The sequence below is a fragment of the Arthrobotrys flagrans genome, assembly GCF_004000055.1.
Source record: "Arthrobotrys flagrans strain CBS H-5679 chromosome Unknown unitig_15, whole genome shotgun sequence".
NCBI classification, from domain to species: domain Eukaryota; kingdom Fungi; phylum Ascomycota; class Orbiliomycetes; order Orbiliales; family Orbiliaceae; genus Arthrobotrys; species Arthrobotrys flagrans.
The window spans coordinates 4,416,320-4,432,386 of record NW_027137545.1 but is presented as its reverse complement, the minus strand read 5'-3'; the positions used below and the strand labels follow the sequence as shown (position 1 = coordinate 4,432,386).

The following is a 16,067-nucleotide window of genomic DNA, read 5'->3' as shown; positions in this document are numbered from 1 at the left end:
CAGTGCAGATAAAAGAAGTTAAGTTAAGTGAATCCTCGGATTCGAATTCGAATTAGGTGGATGGCAGATACAGAAGAGGGTAGTAAATGGACTGGAATGGAATGCTTGAGTCGTTGACGTCGAGATTTTGGATGCAAGGAGTAGGTAGTTAGTTACCATCTGGCCTCGAGACTAAGTCTGATATAAGTTATATAAGCCGGTTCCTTTTTGATCAGAGGTATATGTAATATTAGAGACCAGACGAAAAAAGAAGGCACTCAAATGCTACTTCGGATCTCAATTTGCAGGAAACCGCAGGCTTATTTAGAGAAAATATTTGTCAGCGGGGAAAGCAAATCCCGTGCTTTGTTCTTTTCGTCCGGTACACACGGAGCACAGGATTCTCAATTGCTTGCAAGTGCCAAAGGCTTAGCAGAGAGTGTTAATGTCGAGAGGCCAGAAATGTGGAGTTTCAAGACCACAGACCAGGGGTAACTTGGGTGTGATGGTTTCGTTTCAGGACCGATTCCCTGTCGCTCTCCCGGAACAACCCGTGGTAGACGCCTATTTGGATTTCTTTTGAATTCAAGACTCTCCTTTCAATGTAAAGTAAGGGCGGAGGCTGGCGGCAGTTGGACAGAATGTACGGAGTAATCCTGCTGCGCTGATCCTGAATATGTTTCTTGAAGAGGATACGATGTAAGTACTATATAGATCTCATGTCATACCGACATTATAATTAATATAATATTATTCTTGGCAAATGTTAGACTTCACAGCCACGCGAGCTGTGGTACACTCTAGAAAAAACTACACTGTTCCTGTTCAGCCCGGCTCAAAGATAACATCTTAGAACTCTGCTTCGCTCGCAATTTTTCAAGATCCCGTGTCGGAATACCAAGCCGAAAGCGGCCTGGACCATTCCGCTCGATACCAGTTGGCAATGGTGTAGCTTCATCGTGCAGATCGAGCTTGGATTACTAAACGAAACTTGAGCCCAAACTGGTATGGAACGGCCACGCAGCTATGTAAACTAGCTCATGCATGATGGTGGCGTCTCTTCGGTCACGCTTGGAAGTGTATCATATATCACCACTATATCCCGAGATGTACTTTTAATCAATCTAAGGTCCAACGTCCAAGCTAAAGATAAAAATACGCACATATTACGAGAGATAAGCTAATTTCAACATCCGAGGAAAATTTAGTACATTCGTTCGTCTCCTGCTCTGCTCTTGTGTCTAGATGTATCAAATGGAATGGGTATAAACGTGCTAAACTTTGATCTTGTCACACAAGAAAGCCTCCCAGTTGGTCAGTCCAAACCCCGCAACTTAGACGAGACGCCGGGTTCTTCCTTGCTTGTCAAACCAAAACTCGTAAAGGGAGCCAGTCCGCAGCATTAAATTTCCTAGGCAGCCGGAAACCCCCCCCCTCCCGAAAATATTAAATCTGCAGTTGTATTAAGCTTATATTCATATCCCCCTCCCTTCTGGAGAAATTATAGTAGGTACGTATTTTTAGACAACCTTATCGGGCTCTTTTATTTGTTCCGAAATCCATTTTCTGGAACGTTTAGCCTCTTTTTTTTGGCTGGGGGGTTGCCTCATATATTTCGAGTTCTTGTGAGGCGTATCAGAACTGCTCCAAATGCACCTCAGAAGCTTCGACCGATCGCAGAGCACGTGGAAAGGGTTGGTCCATGTTTCTAGCCAGTAATCTAAATTTGATGCCTAAGATATTGTTCATCCGATATTTCGCAATTGATTAATACACATAGTAGGCTCCAACGGCATAAGGAATTACTCAGCGATATATTGCAATATAACGGCTGTCTGGAGACGACGACATGCGCATGCCTGCTTGTCGTCGCTGTCAAAGCCGGACTTGGATCCGCCCTGGAGCGAGTCAGAAACAACATATATTCATATATTCAATATCATAAGCATACGAGGGCAATAGCGAATTTCTGGAAATATTTATCCATCTGTCAAGTGTCAAAGCTCAGGTGGCTGTATCGGATTCTTCAGCAATTGAAACATCGTTAGCACGACATTCGCACTCCAGTTCGACCTCATGAATCGACTATCCACGACAAAATCACATGATTCTCGGGTCTTATACATGCACCATGGAGCGACGTACGTACGCGCACAGCCTAGCCAGCTATTACGCTTGCTATAATATTTCACAACCATTAATGGTCAGTGCGATTATAGTGCTTGCTCATGGCTTGATTCGCAGACGGCACTTCTTGCCCTCCGAGTTCAACGCCGTTGACAAGATGCTGCAACGGAATACGAGATGCAAGGTCATTTGCCAGTATAGGTGACGGGAAATCCCTCGAAGGCTGGAACGGCCGAGATGAGCACCAGCCGCGTTTGATACATGGTACCCCTAGTTATGCAACCTATTGTGGCGTCTTTCAATAGAGTGGCAAACGCGGTGAAGCTTCGATACTTTTATATTATGGTTTTACGTAACTGATTGGATATGTGCTCAGCCTCCATTATAGGTTCTTCTAGAGCCTCCTCCAGATCGGCTGGACCGAGTTAGCTGTATTATACGGCCGGGCTTCTTCTGGTAGCACTATTTCGTATCCCATAACTGTCCTTGGTCTGAGAACCCATGAAAAGTGTTTTGTAGGCTCATGCGAATACGTAACTAACAGCAGCGCATAATATAATATGCCCTCTAATTTCTCAACTTTCGTTCGTTGAACAGTTGAGGTACAAGTTCGGGGTATACATTCAAATATTGAGCTTGGTAATCTGAGGCTCCGGCCTAATCTTGCTACTAAGCCCATAGGTCGGTCTTAGTCTCGAGGCCAGACGATAGCCTACCGACCAAAAGCTTGCTTGCTCCTTGATGCGGTTGATTGACGAGGGGGGTTGTGTTGGCTGTTGTTATCTTGTTCTGCTCTGTCGATTACTAGAAAGAGACCTATAATCACAAAGCGAGAATAGGTACAGCCTCCCCGTAGCGGTATACAGCTTTTGTAATTGGAACCGAGCTGAGAGGCATCTTCATGTTGGATTTTGGCCATGTAGCCCTTCAAGGGTGGCCCATGAGGCAGAGCTGAATATTAAATTCGAATACCTCATTTACAACTGCTGGGTCGAAGCTAGTCGGCTAATCAGCCGCGATACCTATATAGATTTTACCTGAATTGGTCTATCAGATACACTCCCGTAGCTATATGGGCTACTGTATTTGATCTTGGTATTTGGTAATTACTAACGGATGACTGCATGTGCATGTATTAACTGGCTTGTAGACGAGAACAGATAAAAGATCTTAACATACGAGCTGCCTAAGGCTATAGGCGACCAAGTCTGGGTACGAGCCAGGGCTATAGGCTAAGCTAAATATCTAGACTAATTGATACAATCAAGTTTAAATTACTTGAGTATTCGGTCGAGAAGTATGAAATCCTGCGCTAATCGATCAATTGTTATATCCGGTGGCCTAGGAGCCCAAACTTATATATCCGAATATGAAAACGTTAAAACCGAATATTAATACCAATAAATGGATTATTCAATTTGCAGCTTAAAGATTCTAATATACCATACGCAATTCATCCTCACAAAAATGCTAAGCAAAAAATCATATCTGGTTTCGGCCGGATTGTGTACTCATTCCAAGCTACCCAACACATATGACGTTGTATTCCCCAGGCGAGAACCCCATCAGGCAGATGCCTCCGACATCCCTTGTCAGCTCCAGAGATCGACGACCCCACTCCCGCTTCCCGCCTAGTTCAAAATTAGGATAATCCTCGGTGGCTAAGAACGTACCAATTGGTGGCTTTTTTCCATCCATCCTGTGACGACGCCTTTTGCGTCAGTATTACCAGTTTACTCGGTCCCAATTGTTGGCAATTGGCTGCTAGTACCGTAGTACCTTACAGGTTCTTGGAAGTAAAACTAACGAACGCCAAAAAGTTAGCACAGTTGGTTAGCGTACAACCTTCTGGATCTGAGTTAGTTGGGTTGTAAATTGCAAGCGTGGGTTTGAGGACTTCTTGGTACGGGATGACATCAGGACGATGTCAACATTCGTCGGTGGAGATTCGAAATGCTTTGAGGATTACGTCTATTGCCCGCATGCGCGGATGTCAAGTGTAACGGATCACCATGTTGAAGGGAATCTATTCAAGTATATTTGTCTATATAAGGACCTCGGGATGCAACCTAAAGTTCAGATCTTCTCACTAATACTACTTCAATCTTGAAAAACTTCAAAACAATATCAAAATATATTCCAATATCTATTTTTATAAAAAAAACTTTTTTAAGGAAAACCCCAAATAATCCAAAATGTCGAACATCGTCAACAAAGTTAAAGACGCCATCTCCGGCCACAAGGAACACGATACCACCACTGGGACCACCACCACCTCCTCCTCAACCAATCCAAACTACTACGGATCAGATAGCACAAACGCTGGTCCTCACACCTCCAACACCGCCAACAAACTCGACCCCCGCGTCGGCAGTGACCGTGATGGCTCCTCCACTTTGGGCAGCGGAAACACTTACGGTTCTTCAACCACAGGAACCCATGGTACCCACGGCATGACCGGTATGACCGGTACATCTGGAACTGGTAACTACACCGGCGGCGGTAGCGGCCCACACTCATCGGGCGTGGCCAACAAAGCCGACCCATTTGTCGACTCTACCACTGGTACTACCACCCGAACTGGTGGTATGGGAACAGGATATAGTGGATCCACGACTGCAGGACCACATACCTCCAATGTGGCGAATAAGGCGGATCCAAGAGCCGATAGTGACCGGGATGGGTCTCGTACCGTTGGTGGGAATACTACCACTGGCTCTGGAACCTATGGTAGCTCCACTGGTGCTGGAACCTATGGTAGTTCCACTGGTACTGGTATGACTGGTACTGGCGGGTATGATACCAGGACTACTGCTGGACCGCATAAGAGTGATATGGCGAATAAGATGGATCCTAGAGTTGATAGCAATTTGGATGGTAGCAAGACCGTTGGAAGTGGATCGAAGTATGGTAACTACTAAGTTAGTTAGTCTGCGGAATGGTTCATGCATCTGTTGGGATAATTGGAATAAGTAACGATTTGAATTTGATAAAGGAGAGAATTCCATTGGCTTTTTTAGTTGCAAATATTGGTAGTACTGGTACTTAGTTCATGTACGCTAAAGGATAATAACACTGGCAAGGAAATATCTTTCGATCATTCATTCCGAGAAATCATGGTGATTTATGATTTTTGAAGCTGATACGACGCTCTAAACAAAGGTTGACAGTATTAGAACGTGGAGAGTGGCTAATCACTCGCTCTCGAGACTAAACTGGATTTATTATATATTGGTAATGGGTAAGCAGTTGTGATATGGACCTACAATTGAGTGAACTTAAAAGGAGGTGAATTTCACTCTCTTGACCCCGGTTTTCTCTGTTCGAGGCGAATAAAATACATTTTCAACACAGATTTGGTGGGTTGTACTACAGATATTTGACACTCACCGTGAAATCTATATCCTCCCAATCGCTTATCCTACTTAATTAAATTCGATGCGTATAGGCTACAAGGTCAATGTTTCCAGATGGAACTCTTGATAGATAAACTATAAGGTTGTATTATAATTACGAATTTATATACACCGTGACCAATATTACAATCCTCGGCCACCCCACTGCATCAAATTTAATACAAAGAACTCCTCAACCAGTTGCAATTCTCACAAAATCACTTTCGACTCTTGAACCTCCCATTCCACTCCCCAACCCTTACCATTCCATAATCCTTCCACTCCGTCTCCTTATCCTCACCATTAACCTCAAATCCCGCCACAACCCTCGCAACCACCAATTTCAATTCATTAATCGCCAACTGTCTCCCCGCACAGGCGTGAACACCGTATCCAAATGGTACATATGCCCTCTTATCCTTCACCATCTCTTCCTTTTCTGTCCAACGTTCTGGAATATACTCTTCTGCTTTTTCAAAGTATTTTTCATCGGTCATGAGGGCTAGGATTGGGACGTAGACTTGGGTGTAAGCTGGGAGGCGGTATGAACCCATATCCAAACCGTTTTCACCAATGACTGCGTGAACGCCTGTGGTAAATGGGTTATGAAGGCGGAGGGATTCGTTAACGATGGCGGATAAGTATGGAAGGTTCTTAATACTTTCGGTAGAAAGATCACCGCCCTTTTTAATATGTGCTTCTAGCTCCTTATAAAGTTTTTCTTGAATGTTCTTTTTCTGTGATAGGGTTTTGAAGGTTTGGGATAAAGTGGTACCGACGGCTGTGCCCATTAGGATCGAGAGATTGGTGTTTGCGGCGAGTTGGAGGGGCACTTGGAATTTACGACGGGATTCTTCGTCTTCGAGGAGGAGGTGGGAGGTTATGTCGTGGGAATCGGGGTGGTGGCGTTGACGGTTTATGAGGAGGGTTTCGGAGTTTAAACAGTAGGTTTTTAGGACTGCGGGATCGCGGGTGTAGGAGAGTATTTCGGAGATGTTGCGGAGGGTGGCGTAGTACTATATTTTATTTCAAAGTGTGTTAGATGGTGTATGGGAGTATGAATGGAGATGCAATGGGGTGCTTACACCGAGCCATGAAAGATATTTTTTGATAGATTCAAGATAGGTTTTGGTACCGGTGCCGTCTTGGATGCCGGCGTCTTCGCCGTAGGTTAATTGGGCAGCCCTATATCGCAGGTACGTTAGGATATATATCATTTGATACAATTCAGTATTACGGGACCACATATTAGTGACTTACAAGTCGAGTGCAAATTCATCCATGACCTTTGTGCAATCTACTTCCTCACCACTCTGCTTTTTCAGGCTATTTACGAGCTTTGAAGTTGCATTTTCGGTCTGTGCCGCATAGTGCTTGAGTTCACCGGGTGTGAATGCATTGTCCCTATATTTTATTTTCGTTAGAAACCCAGCCCAATGCATTCGGGATAGTTAAAGATATAAGAGCTTTACCAAATTCTTCGCCAGATAGTATGATGATAATTACTTCTCGTCTCCCGAATAGCAGCATAGCCTCTCAACTTCCCGGCTTCGTAGAAACTCCCTCGTTGATACTTCCCACTATAAATCTTTACAATAGCCTTCGCATCATTCACACTTACTTCGTTCGGCCCCGTCCTAATAACAGGAGCATCATACCGTCTATGCAAATCCCTCACTGTCTTCGAAAACGTTCCCGCACCGAGCTCCTTTGCCATCCAATAATTTGAAACTGATGCAGAAGCAGGACCGGGGAAATTACGAAGTGGGGAGATAAACGAACGACGGATTAGAGTTAGGGCAGTGCATGTTGCGAGATAGGTTAGGTTTGGGAGAAGCCAGTATTCTATGATTATGGAATTGTCGACTTGGGTCATGATGAAGGCACCCAAGTAGACGAAATTGAGGATTCCGTAACCGAAGAGGACTTCGATTGTTCTTGCCTCCGGGATGGGGGCCACGAGGAGATAAGAGACGAGTGCTAGTGCGGCGCCGATGAAGTGGGGGGATGTGGTTGTGGCGACCAAATTCGGGTTATGGGATTGGAAGCTTTTCATGCCATCGATTGTGCCTATGTGTTTTTTTTGCATGTTAGAAAAATTGAATATAATGTAGACTTGGGAGAGAGGGAGGTTTGTATGGACTTACTATCTATGGTGTATGCGATTTTTAGCATTAATACACGCACGAAGTCGAAGTATTCCCAGATACCGACTGAGGGCATGAGCATTGTGATGCTCGATAGCGACATATTGAATATTTTTGCGCAACTATGCGCTGTGAATACGTCTAGCAAGAGAATAGCTCTACTAACAAAGAATAGAAAAAGAATAGAATCGCCGCGCCGTGAGGGAAGAAGAAAAAGAGAAAAACTGAACTCCCGACCTTCGCGCACTCGCGGGCTACAGTGATTATTTAACCTAGCTTCCCATAGGTCCCTCCAAGCCCGGCCTTAGCATCCTCCTCGCTCGCCATAACATGGCTGCGATGCAAACCCCGGTTGATCTATAGCCGTATTCCTCTTGTTTCTGTTTATCGATACGAGGCGCTAGACCATTTACAAAGCACCCCATGGATTAACGGTGTACCGTGGCCAGAGAAAAAAACCAGAGCATGACCTTTTCTTTTAAATGGTTTTCTGCGCATTGCATTCGAACACGGAGCCATCGACATTTAACCGTTTGGGTGGCGTATGGCTAGAAGGCCTGTGGAATGTTCTATAGACCCTTGTTGCGACATGGGTCGTGGTGGATTAGCCGGGGGGACTAGGCTTGATAGAGGTGGGGGAGTGATCAAAGCGTTTTCTTTGGGATTCTTTTGTGGAGAGAGGGTCGGAGATTGTTGGTGGTGGAAGCTTATTCCTTCGGTCCTTGGGGTGGTCATCTGAGCTTTCGGAGAGGATTTTGGGCCTTCGAAAATTTGTATTCGAGCTCGAGTTTTATGATAATGAATGGTTATTGGAGCCGATACACAGATTTCTGCATCTGGAGGCTATTGAACCGAGGTCCGGACCCTTAACTCCTTTCGACATAATATGAACCCGGCAAAAGTCTTAATCCTCTCCAATTATTATGAGACCAGGCCATCGGGAGAACTTGAATAGAAGCACAAGCTTTTTTCCGTTCGAAACGGCGGATCCATGGTTAGATTAATTGGGCAGTAATATAGCTTGCATTCCGCGTGCCATATGTCCCTTTCGGATGGAGGGTTCGGATGATTCCAAAGTTTTTGATACGAATTGCCTGGGGTCAAAAACTATAGGTAGCTTACCAGAATGTGTATAGCCACATGGTAACTAGAGGCTCGAGCTTGAGAGCAACATCTGGTGGCGCAATTTTAGATATGGCGGTGTAAATGTCAGCAAGGATGAGATATATCCGACGAGGAAGTTCGAACCGTTTGACATGAGCTCTATTGTTACGTTTGCACACATAAATGCCATGTACACTGCGAGTGTCTAGCGCAGTCGGAGCTCGAGCGCTCTCAATGCGGTCATAGTCATGACAGAGATCCGGCAGAAATCCTGATTGGACGAGTCGGCGAGCTCGACGTCTTTCGGTCGTGGATTTCATGAAATTTGGGGTCTTTCCTTTGACATATCATTTGTCTCGTGGAGTTAAGGCGTGCTAGTGTTGCACAAGTACAAGCAAGGCACAGGCACTGAGTTTTCGAGGGATTGGTAGACTTGGAACTGAGAAGGGTGATGCGGCGGAAATAGTCAATCGGGTGGAGTTATGGGAGTATGCGAGTTGCAGGATATTACGAGTCACGCATGTTACGATGGACCAGTTGGAATATAATTTTATGGCTCAGGACTGTCCCTGGAAACAATTGGGGCAAATAACTCATTATAACATATTGACTCGACTCAATTGAAGTTCTGGGCTGTCGATGAATGGAATTTAGAATGTACCAACTGGTTCTCACGGGTTTGTGTAAATAATACGTATTGTAGACGGTCCTGACGTCTCATACCTGTAGCCTATTGTATAAAGGCATCTTAGATACTTGTTACTTACGAATTGGATGTATCGTGGTACATACAATTAACTGGGGTTTAGCTTAATATCATGACCTGAACGCAAACCCCCCGCACATCCTTCAATCTCTCCGCTACCTAATAGCGATGATGCGGAGTCAGTCGCATATCTCTCGATCCTGAGAACCCTTTCGATCTACATATTGTCTAGCCTCGTACTACAGTCGTACCCCATCCTGCAATATGTGCACATTGCGTTGTTCTGACACCTACAACTGGCCGGCCTGGTTGTCGTGCGTCAATTGCCAACGAGCCAATCTAACATGTTAACAAGGTACCAGCGTTGTATTGTATTATGGCGGTAAAGCTGGGATACCGCCAATCGAGCCGTATAATCATATCATATCGGCGGTATATCAGCTAATCATAACCCAACTTCCGTCGTGGCCGCACATTATCATTGGTCCTAACCCATGCCGTAGAAAATGGATCCGGAGCCCGATGTCTCTCCGGTTTTGTAGGACACTTTTTAAGCTTACGGGATCCGATTTCCAGGCTACCATTTTTTTTTTGCCTTCTAAAAGGTTTATTAAGCTGGGACTTCTTTTTTGGTCGTCAAAAGTCTCGAATCCTTCGTAATTGGCCACACCACCATCTGACATTCTAACCGAGGCTTTCGCCTTTTGTTTCTTTTTGAAGTGCGGTGGTGTTTCCCCGCCCACATTTTTTTTGGCATTTAAGTTTGTTGGCAAGAAAACTAAAAGATCTCAAGGGAAGTCGTGGCACAAAGAGCGGGCCGGGGTGATTCTTCTTTTGGGAGGGAGCTAGGGGGGTTTCCATGATTCTTTAAAAAGAAATTCTGGAAGGGGGATGGATGGGGGGTTATGTGTATACGGATACATTATACGTGTCGATGCAACGTTCGTCGATTTTATCTGGTTTGTCGAGATGCAATCTGAGTGGTCTATGCGTCTGCGGAACAATTCCGCACGTAACGTTTGACAAAGGATTCCCCCAATTGTGTAAGTATGTATACATATACAAATATGGAATATTAATTCAGGTTCATGGCTTCTCGGGATTTTGGGGGCGGATCGTGCTGCCCAATTAGGGCCTGACAGCTGGATCAGGTTTAGCAATTGCGAGATGCTAGATGAGGGGATTCCGGTCTTCGCTTTTGTCAGCTTTGACTAGAGCGTTTAGAAAGGCTAGAAGTTCTGTGCGTTTTCCGGTAGCCGCGTAGGACGTTTCATGATATTTTTGTGAGCATAGGGTCCACGACTCCTCTTTTTTATTTTTTATTTTTTATTTTCTCTCTTTTTTAGCTTGAGGGATCAACTTGCATAAATGGGAGTTTGTCTTATTTTTGATATCCGCGGGTATTGAAATTGGGGACTGGCATCTACCCTTGCATCTTTTTTTTTGATATCGACCTGAAAAAATGAATAAAAATAAGGTAAAATAAGTCGTGGGCTAAGACGGATGGATGGGGGATTGTCTTAGGGAAGATATAGAGCGCATCTGATGGATACGGTCATTGATCACAAGATATCCAAAAATCACGGCGTAAGCCGGTAAAGAAAGCGTACATAAAATAGTAGCTATGGTCGGGGTCAGTAGACGGGCTTTCGTGATGGAACGCATCTGCAGGACCCTTGTGGTCAGCTGCGTTACTCCTCATCTCATGGCTAAAAGGGATTGGGGTCGATAGGACTGTTCGGTGTTCGGCTAAGCATCAACATGGAATAGTCTTCCTGCTCGGGGAGGGAAAAAATGCAAATAAAACTGGGTCCGTTTGGTTTTAGTAGATTTTTTTGTGAAGGAATAGTATACCTACGGGTTTGTGGTAAGGGAGTGAGGAAAAAAAAAAAAAAAAAAAAAAAACCGACAAACTTGCCGGGAAGGTATTTAAGCTCAAGAAGGCAAGTTGTGACAGGATTGGGAGAGTGGAGAAAGAGGGATTTGAGTATTTTATGTATAACGTTTGTTGGGTAAATTTTTGATTGAATATGAACGAATGGTATGAATATCAGGAGTCGATGGGATGGTGGTATTCTGATTATTTCGAAACGGTGAAAAAGGACACCGGTTCTCCGCTTTTTTCTAGACGGCATTTAATGATGGGGATGAATGAGGATGATATTCTTTTTTGATAGAGGGGGACTTTTGCCTGGGATCAGTTAGTTGTCCGGAGCTAGACATCAGCTACCCAGTTCAGTGGTTCAGCCACCGATGGTTTCAAAAAGGCTGCAGCGTTTTGATTTCTTGGAAATCCGCTGGCCCCTCTTGTCCTTGTCGAATAAGCAAAGGGCACCACTATGTCCTAGCGAATTATGTTATGCTGTGTTTGTTATGTATTGATTGGGATGTTAGTAGCATGCCATATTGAACTGAATGGTCCTTCGCCGAACGGGCGTGAGAGTGAGCGAGTACTGTGACGGTTTAAGCATGATTTTGGCCATCATTTGCAATTATTTGCCTCGGGGTCTTTTCCCCAGGTATGTAAGTATGTGTGGATGCATATGGCCATGGAGTGACCGGCAGGAATGGAACGTGATCTCTGGATGGAGAGAGGATATAGACGTAGTCCTATGTATGTTCCATGTACAGGAATAGAACAGAGGGATGGGGTGGCAGATGCATATGTATGTCAGTTAGTATGTAGGTATATACCCCAGCCTCATTTAATCAGAGGGAGGAGATTGATTCAACCTTAATTGCACTTCCCTTTTCATTGGTCTCACCCTTTTCCCTGCTTCTGCTTCTTTCTTTCCTTCTTCATTATTGTCGTGGTGGCTGTTCTTATTGTATGTGACTACTGTGTGGTGTTCAATTCATGTTTCTGTGCTTGTGCTTGCCTTTGCCTTGCCCAGCCCAACGTTTGGTTACCAACAAGCAATAATAATAATAATCTTGCCGTCCTTAATTCTCCCACAACCTCCTCCTCCTCGTCTCGACTTCAACAACCACACTCTTCACCCTCACCAAACTCCATCGTCGTTCCTATCATCACGGTCCATCTCAGGTACGTTTCATTCCATCATCTTCTATTCCCTTATCTCTTATCCTACCATTGCTGCCTGTCGTCTTTGACATCGTCAGCTTCTCTCTTCCGATCGGAATTCAGCCTCTCTTTTGTTTTCTTCTCTCTCGCTCTCTTTTTTCTTGCTGCATCCAAATATGGAGTTGTACTTGGTAGCCCGTGACTAACACTGCACCTTCCGAGGTACCTCCACCAGCAGGACTCCCTAGGTTGGTACTTGCATCCACAATACCCATCAACAGCATCTACATTCCTCCGGCCACACGTTGCGACACTCTCTACTTGCCTTCATCGGTTGTCCTTCTTAAGGATACCCTCGTGGCTTACTGCCCTTTTGTGTGGCTCTTGTTTTTTTATCCCTCACGTTTTCCGTTTTGTTCTCTTGAAGGACCGTTCCTAATCAGCCTCGGTTTTTCTCGATAGAAAGGACAGATCCGAAATCCCACCCCCCCTCTTCGGCTCAATCACCACAAAAACGCCATCTAACGCGTTTTATCTCTCTCATCAACCTTTCCTCGTCAAACTCAAATCACGGAACTCGGAGGAGAGAGAGAGGGTATAGCGAATATTTGATTCGGTATTAGGAAACTGCCCTCTTAATTCCAATTAGACAGATCATTCCTATCAAATGTCCAACCCAAATGTTGCCCCAGCGGCCCCTCCAGTAAGTCATGTCATTCCTTCGCCAATCACTCCCTTCCACCCCCCTCTTGGGACGGGAGAAGCTTTCTATAGTGGTGCTTCCTCTCAACTCAATCTCAAGCCTATCTTCCTAGAACTATGCTAACATGACCGCCACCTGCAGGACCTGAGGGTCGGAAACAAGTACAGAATCGGTCGAAAGATCGGTAGCGGCAGTTTCGGTGATATCTACCTTGGTACGATAAACCTCAAATAATCGGTAGAAAGAGTTTTGGGAGGTTCCTAGATGCTGACCGGGTAACCTGCTTGTAGGCACCAACATTATCAGTGGCGAAGAAATTGCTATCAAGCTAGAGAGTGTCAAGGCCAAGCACCCTCAACTAGAATATGAGGCTCGCGTCTATAAGTATGTCTCCACCACGCCACCCTTGCATCTACGCCCGTTACTAACAATCTGTTCCATAGATCTCTTGCCGGTGGTGTCGGCATCCCATTCGTTCGTTGGTTCGGTACAGAATGTGACTACAATGCTATGGTCCTCGATCTTCTTGGACCTTCCCTGGAAGACCTGTTCAACTTCTGCAATAGAAAGTTCAGCCTCAAGACTGTTCTCCTCCTCGCAGATCAGCTGGTATGGCCAACAAAACCTTTCTTTCTTTCTGAACTCTCTGCTAACTTGTCCACAGATCTCAAGAATTGAGTACATCCATGCCAAGAGCTTCATCCACCGTGATATCAAGCCGGACAACTTCTTGATGGGAATTGGAAAGCGTGGAAACCAGGTCAATGTTATTGATTTTGGCTTGGCTAAGAAGTATCGCGACCCTAAGACCCATTTTCACATCCCGTACAGAGAAAACAAGAACTTGACGGGAACTGCCCGATATGCTTCCATCAACACCCACTTGGGTGTCGGTATGTAACAAGATCACGTGATCGCATATTATGGATGCTGACACCACGTTAGAACAATCCCGCCGTGACGACATGGAATCCTTGGGCTACGTCATGTTATACTTCTGCCGTGGCTCCCTCCCCTGGCAAGGTCTGAAGGCTGCTACTAAGAAGCAAAAGTATGACAGGATCATGGAGAAGAAGATGACCACGCCTACAGAAGTTCTTTGCCGCGGTTTCCCCAACGAGTTCGCCATCTATCTCAACTACACCCGTAGCTTGCGATTCGACGACAAGCCCGACTACAGCTACCTCCGCAAGATCTTCCGAGATCTCTTCGTCCGCGAGGGATTCCAGTACGACTACGTTTTTGACTGGACTGTCTACAAATACGTAAGTTCCCTAGAACACATCTATAATTTTTACAATAGAAGTTAACAATATATACAGCAAAAGAATGCGCAGCAACTCGCTGCCAACCAGCAGATGCAAACTGCCGGAGAGGATGAGGATAAGCGACCTCGTATGAATACGAATGCTGCTACCATGGGTAACCCAACTCCCGGGACGGGACCTACCATGGGTAGTTCTAGCAAGCCTGGCGCCGTAAGTGGTACTAGACGAAAGGTTGTTGAGCGCGGAATTGTTGATCCAACTATGGATAGAGGTATGACCGGAAGTGACCGAATGTGAGTAAGACGACCTTACCTTCGCCGAACGCCTCGTGCTTTCCTGTTCGCTCGTCCAGTGGAGCAAGGTGGTAACGGAGAAGCCGAATCCCTTCAAAACGACACAGACGCTCACGCGAAAGATTGTAGGCTACGATCCGCTAGCAAATCCGCCCAGCCGACTTCCACCGGACAACAATACGGATCCTCTAGCAATCAGCCCGCCTATCGGAACGCTAAGCAAGACCAATGGGGTTACTAAATGATATTCGACTTTTGATATAACTTTTCTTGTTCTTTTTTCTCATGGGAGGTTAGGAATCGACTTTTGGAATGAACTAGATTTGAAAAAAAACATACAACATCTCTCCTATGACAGAACGACTCCGCTTTCGACTTCTTTTCCGGATTGGATACGATGCGAACGACTAGACGACCCCCCACAACGCACATCCTCCATAAAGCAGGTTGTTCATCATTGCTGGATTCCTCCTTTCTCTTGCTGACATTTCTTCTCTTTCTTTCTAAACTTCCTTTTCTATACCAAGGGGAAATCACACACTGCAAGACGCATTATCCTAGCTTCTCGTTGAACTCCCGGAATCCGCATAATTCGAATTTCTTTTCTCTTGATTTAATGTTCTCATGCATGTTTCTCTTATTGCTTGTTTTGTTTTCGGCATTCTGTTTTCCTTCGTCTGTCTTTCCTGTTTCTTTCCCTTTTTCCCCCCCTATTGCCTGTCTAATCACCGACAAAATTTACAATCGGTACTTTTTGACCGATTCAGCCAGGAGACTGGGCACTCTGGATTACACATTTCTATCTCGGCGGCCACCCGACTTGTCCACGGACGTTCTCTTTCTCACTCGCAGCTAGCATCATAAAGGATATTTCTTTCTTTTCTGGCTGGGACATGCGGAATCGCCGATGATATTATACCTAATCTGCTCTACTCCGACTAGTATCTTCCTGAATCAATCGTTTCGACAGCAACAAAAAAACACCGACTACGGGCAACTCTGGGGCGCAAATCTGGATTTCCTTTCTCTCTGTCTCTACTCTAGCTGTATTCGCTGCTTTTCCGATTTCTCTTACCGGGTGAGCCTAGGGTAGAAACAGAAGGAAAAAGATCAATAAACAGATTTCTCCAGAAGAGAAAAGGAAAAAAAAAAGGGGAAGAGAAGATAGATGTAAAGGGAGACCTTGCTAAAGAAGATCTCAACATCTTTAATTAATTTCCTCTTTTTTTTCTTATTTTTTTTTTATCCTGTCGAAAACAAACTGTCGTTTTCCAATCCTCGGAGAGGGACGACTTGCTTTTAGGTATTTCCTTGTTTTTG

At 45.0% G+C, this 16,067-nt stretch overlaps 3 protein-coding genes across 3 annotated transcripts; 2 read left to right on the top strand and 1 right to left on the bottom strand.

Annotated features, from left to right (window-relative positions):
* Window positions 1-4,301: 4,301 nt before the first annotated feature.
* DFL_001212 (uncharacterized protein) lies at window positions 4,302-5,027 on the top strand (the record flags this gene model as incomplete). The annotated part of the gene is made up of 1 exon (XM_067629797.1): window positions 4,302-5,027. The coding sequence occupies one exon, from the start codon at window positions 4,302-4,304 to the stop codon at window positions 5,025-5,027; it is 726 nt and encodes a 241-aa protein (XP_067495781.1).
* Window positions 5,028-5,719: 692 nt separating this feature from the next.
* Window positions 5,720-7,730, bottom strand: DFL_001211 (uncharacterized protein; the record flags this gene model as incomplete). The annotated part of the gene is made up of 5 exons (XM_067629796.1): window positions 5,720-6,517; window positions 6,587-6,686; window positions 6,762-6,905; window positions 6,974-7,571; window positions 7,649-7,730. The coding sequence occupies 5 exons, from the start codon at window positions 7,728-7,730 to the stop codon at window positions 5,720-5,722; spliced, it is 1,722 nt and encodes a 573-aa protein (XP_067495780.1).
* Window positions 7,731-12,104: 4,374 nt separating this feature from the next.
* DFL_001210 (uncharacterized protein) lies at window positions 12,105-14,741 on the top strand (the record flags this gene model as incomplete). The annotated part of the gene is made up of 12 exons (XM_067629795.1): window positions 12,105-12,124; window positions 12,353-12,504; window positions 12,722-12,731; window positions 12,946-13,078; window positions 13,133-13,186; window positions 13,328-13,400; window positions 13,477-13,570; window positions 13,630-13,795; window positions 13,851-14,079; window positions 14,132-14,451; window positions 14,509-14,664; window positions 14,724-14,741. 12 exons carry the CDS (start codon window positions 12,105-12,107, stop codon window positions 14,739-14,741), a joined length of 1,425 nt encoding a protein of 474 aa, XP_067495779.1.
* Between the last annotated feature and the right edge of the window lie 1,326 nt (window positions 14,742-16,067).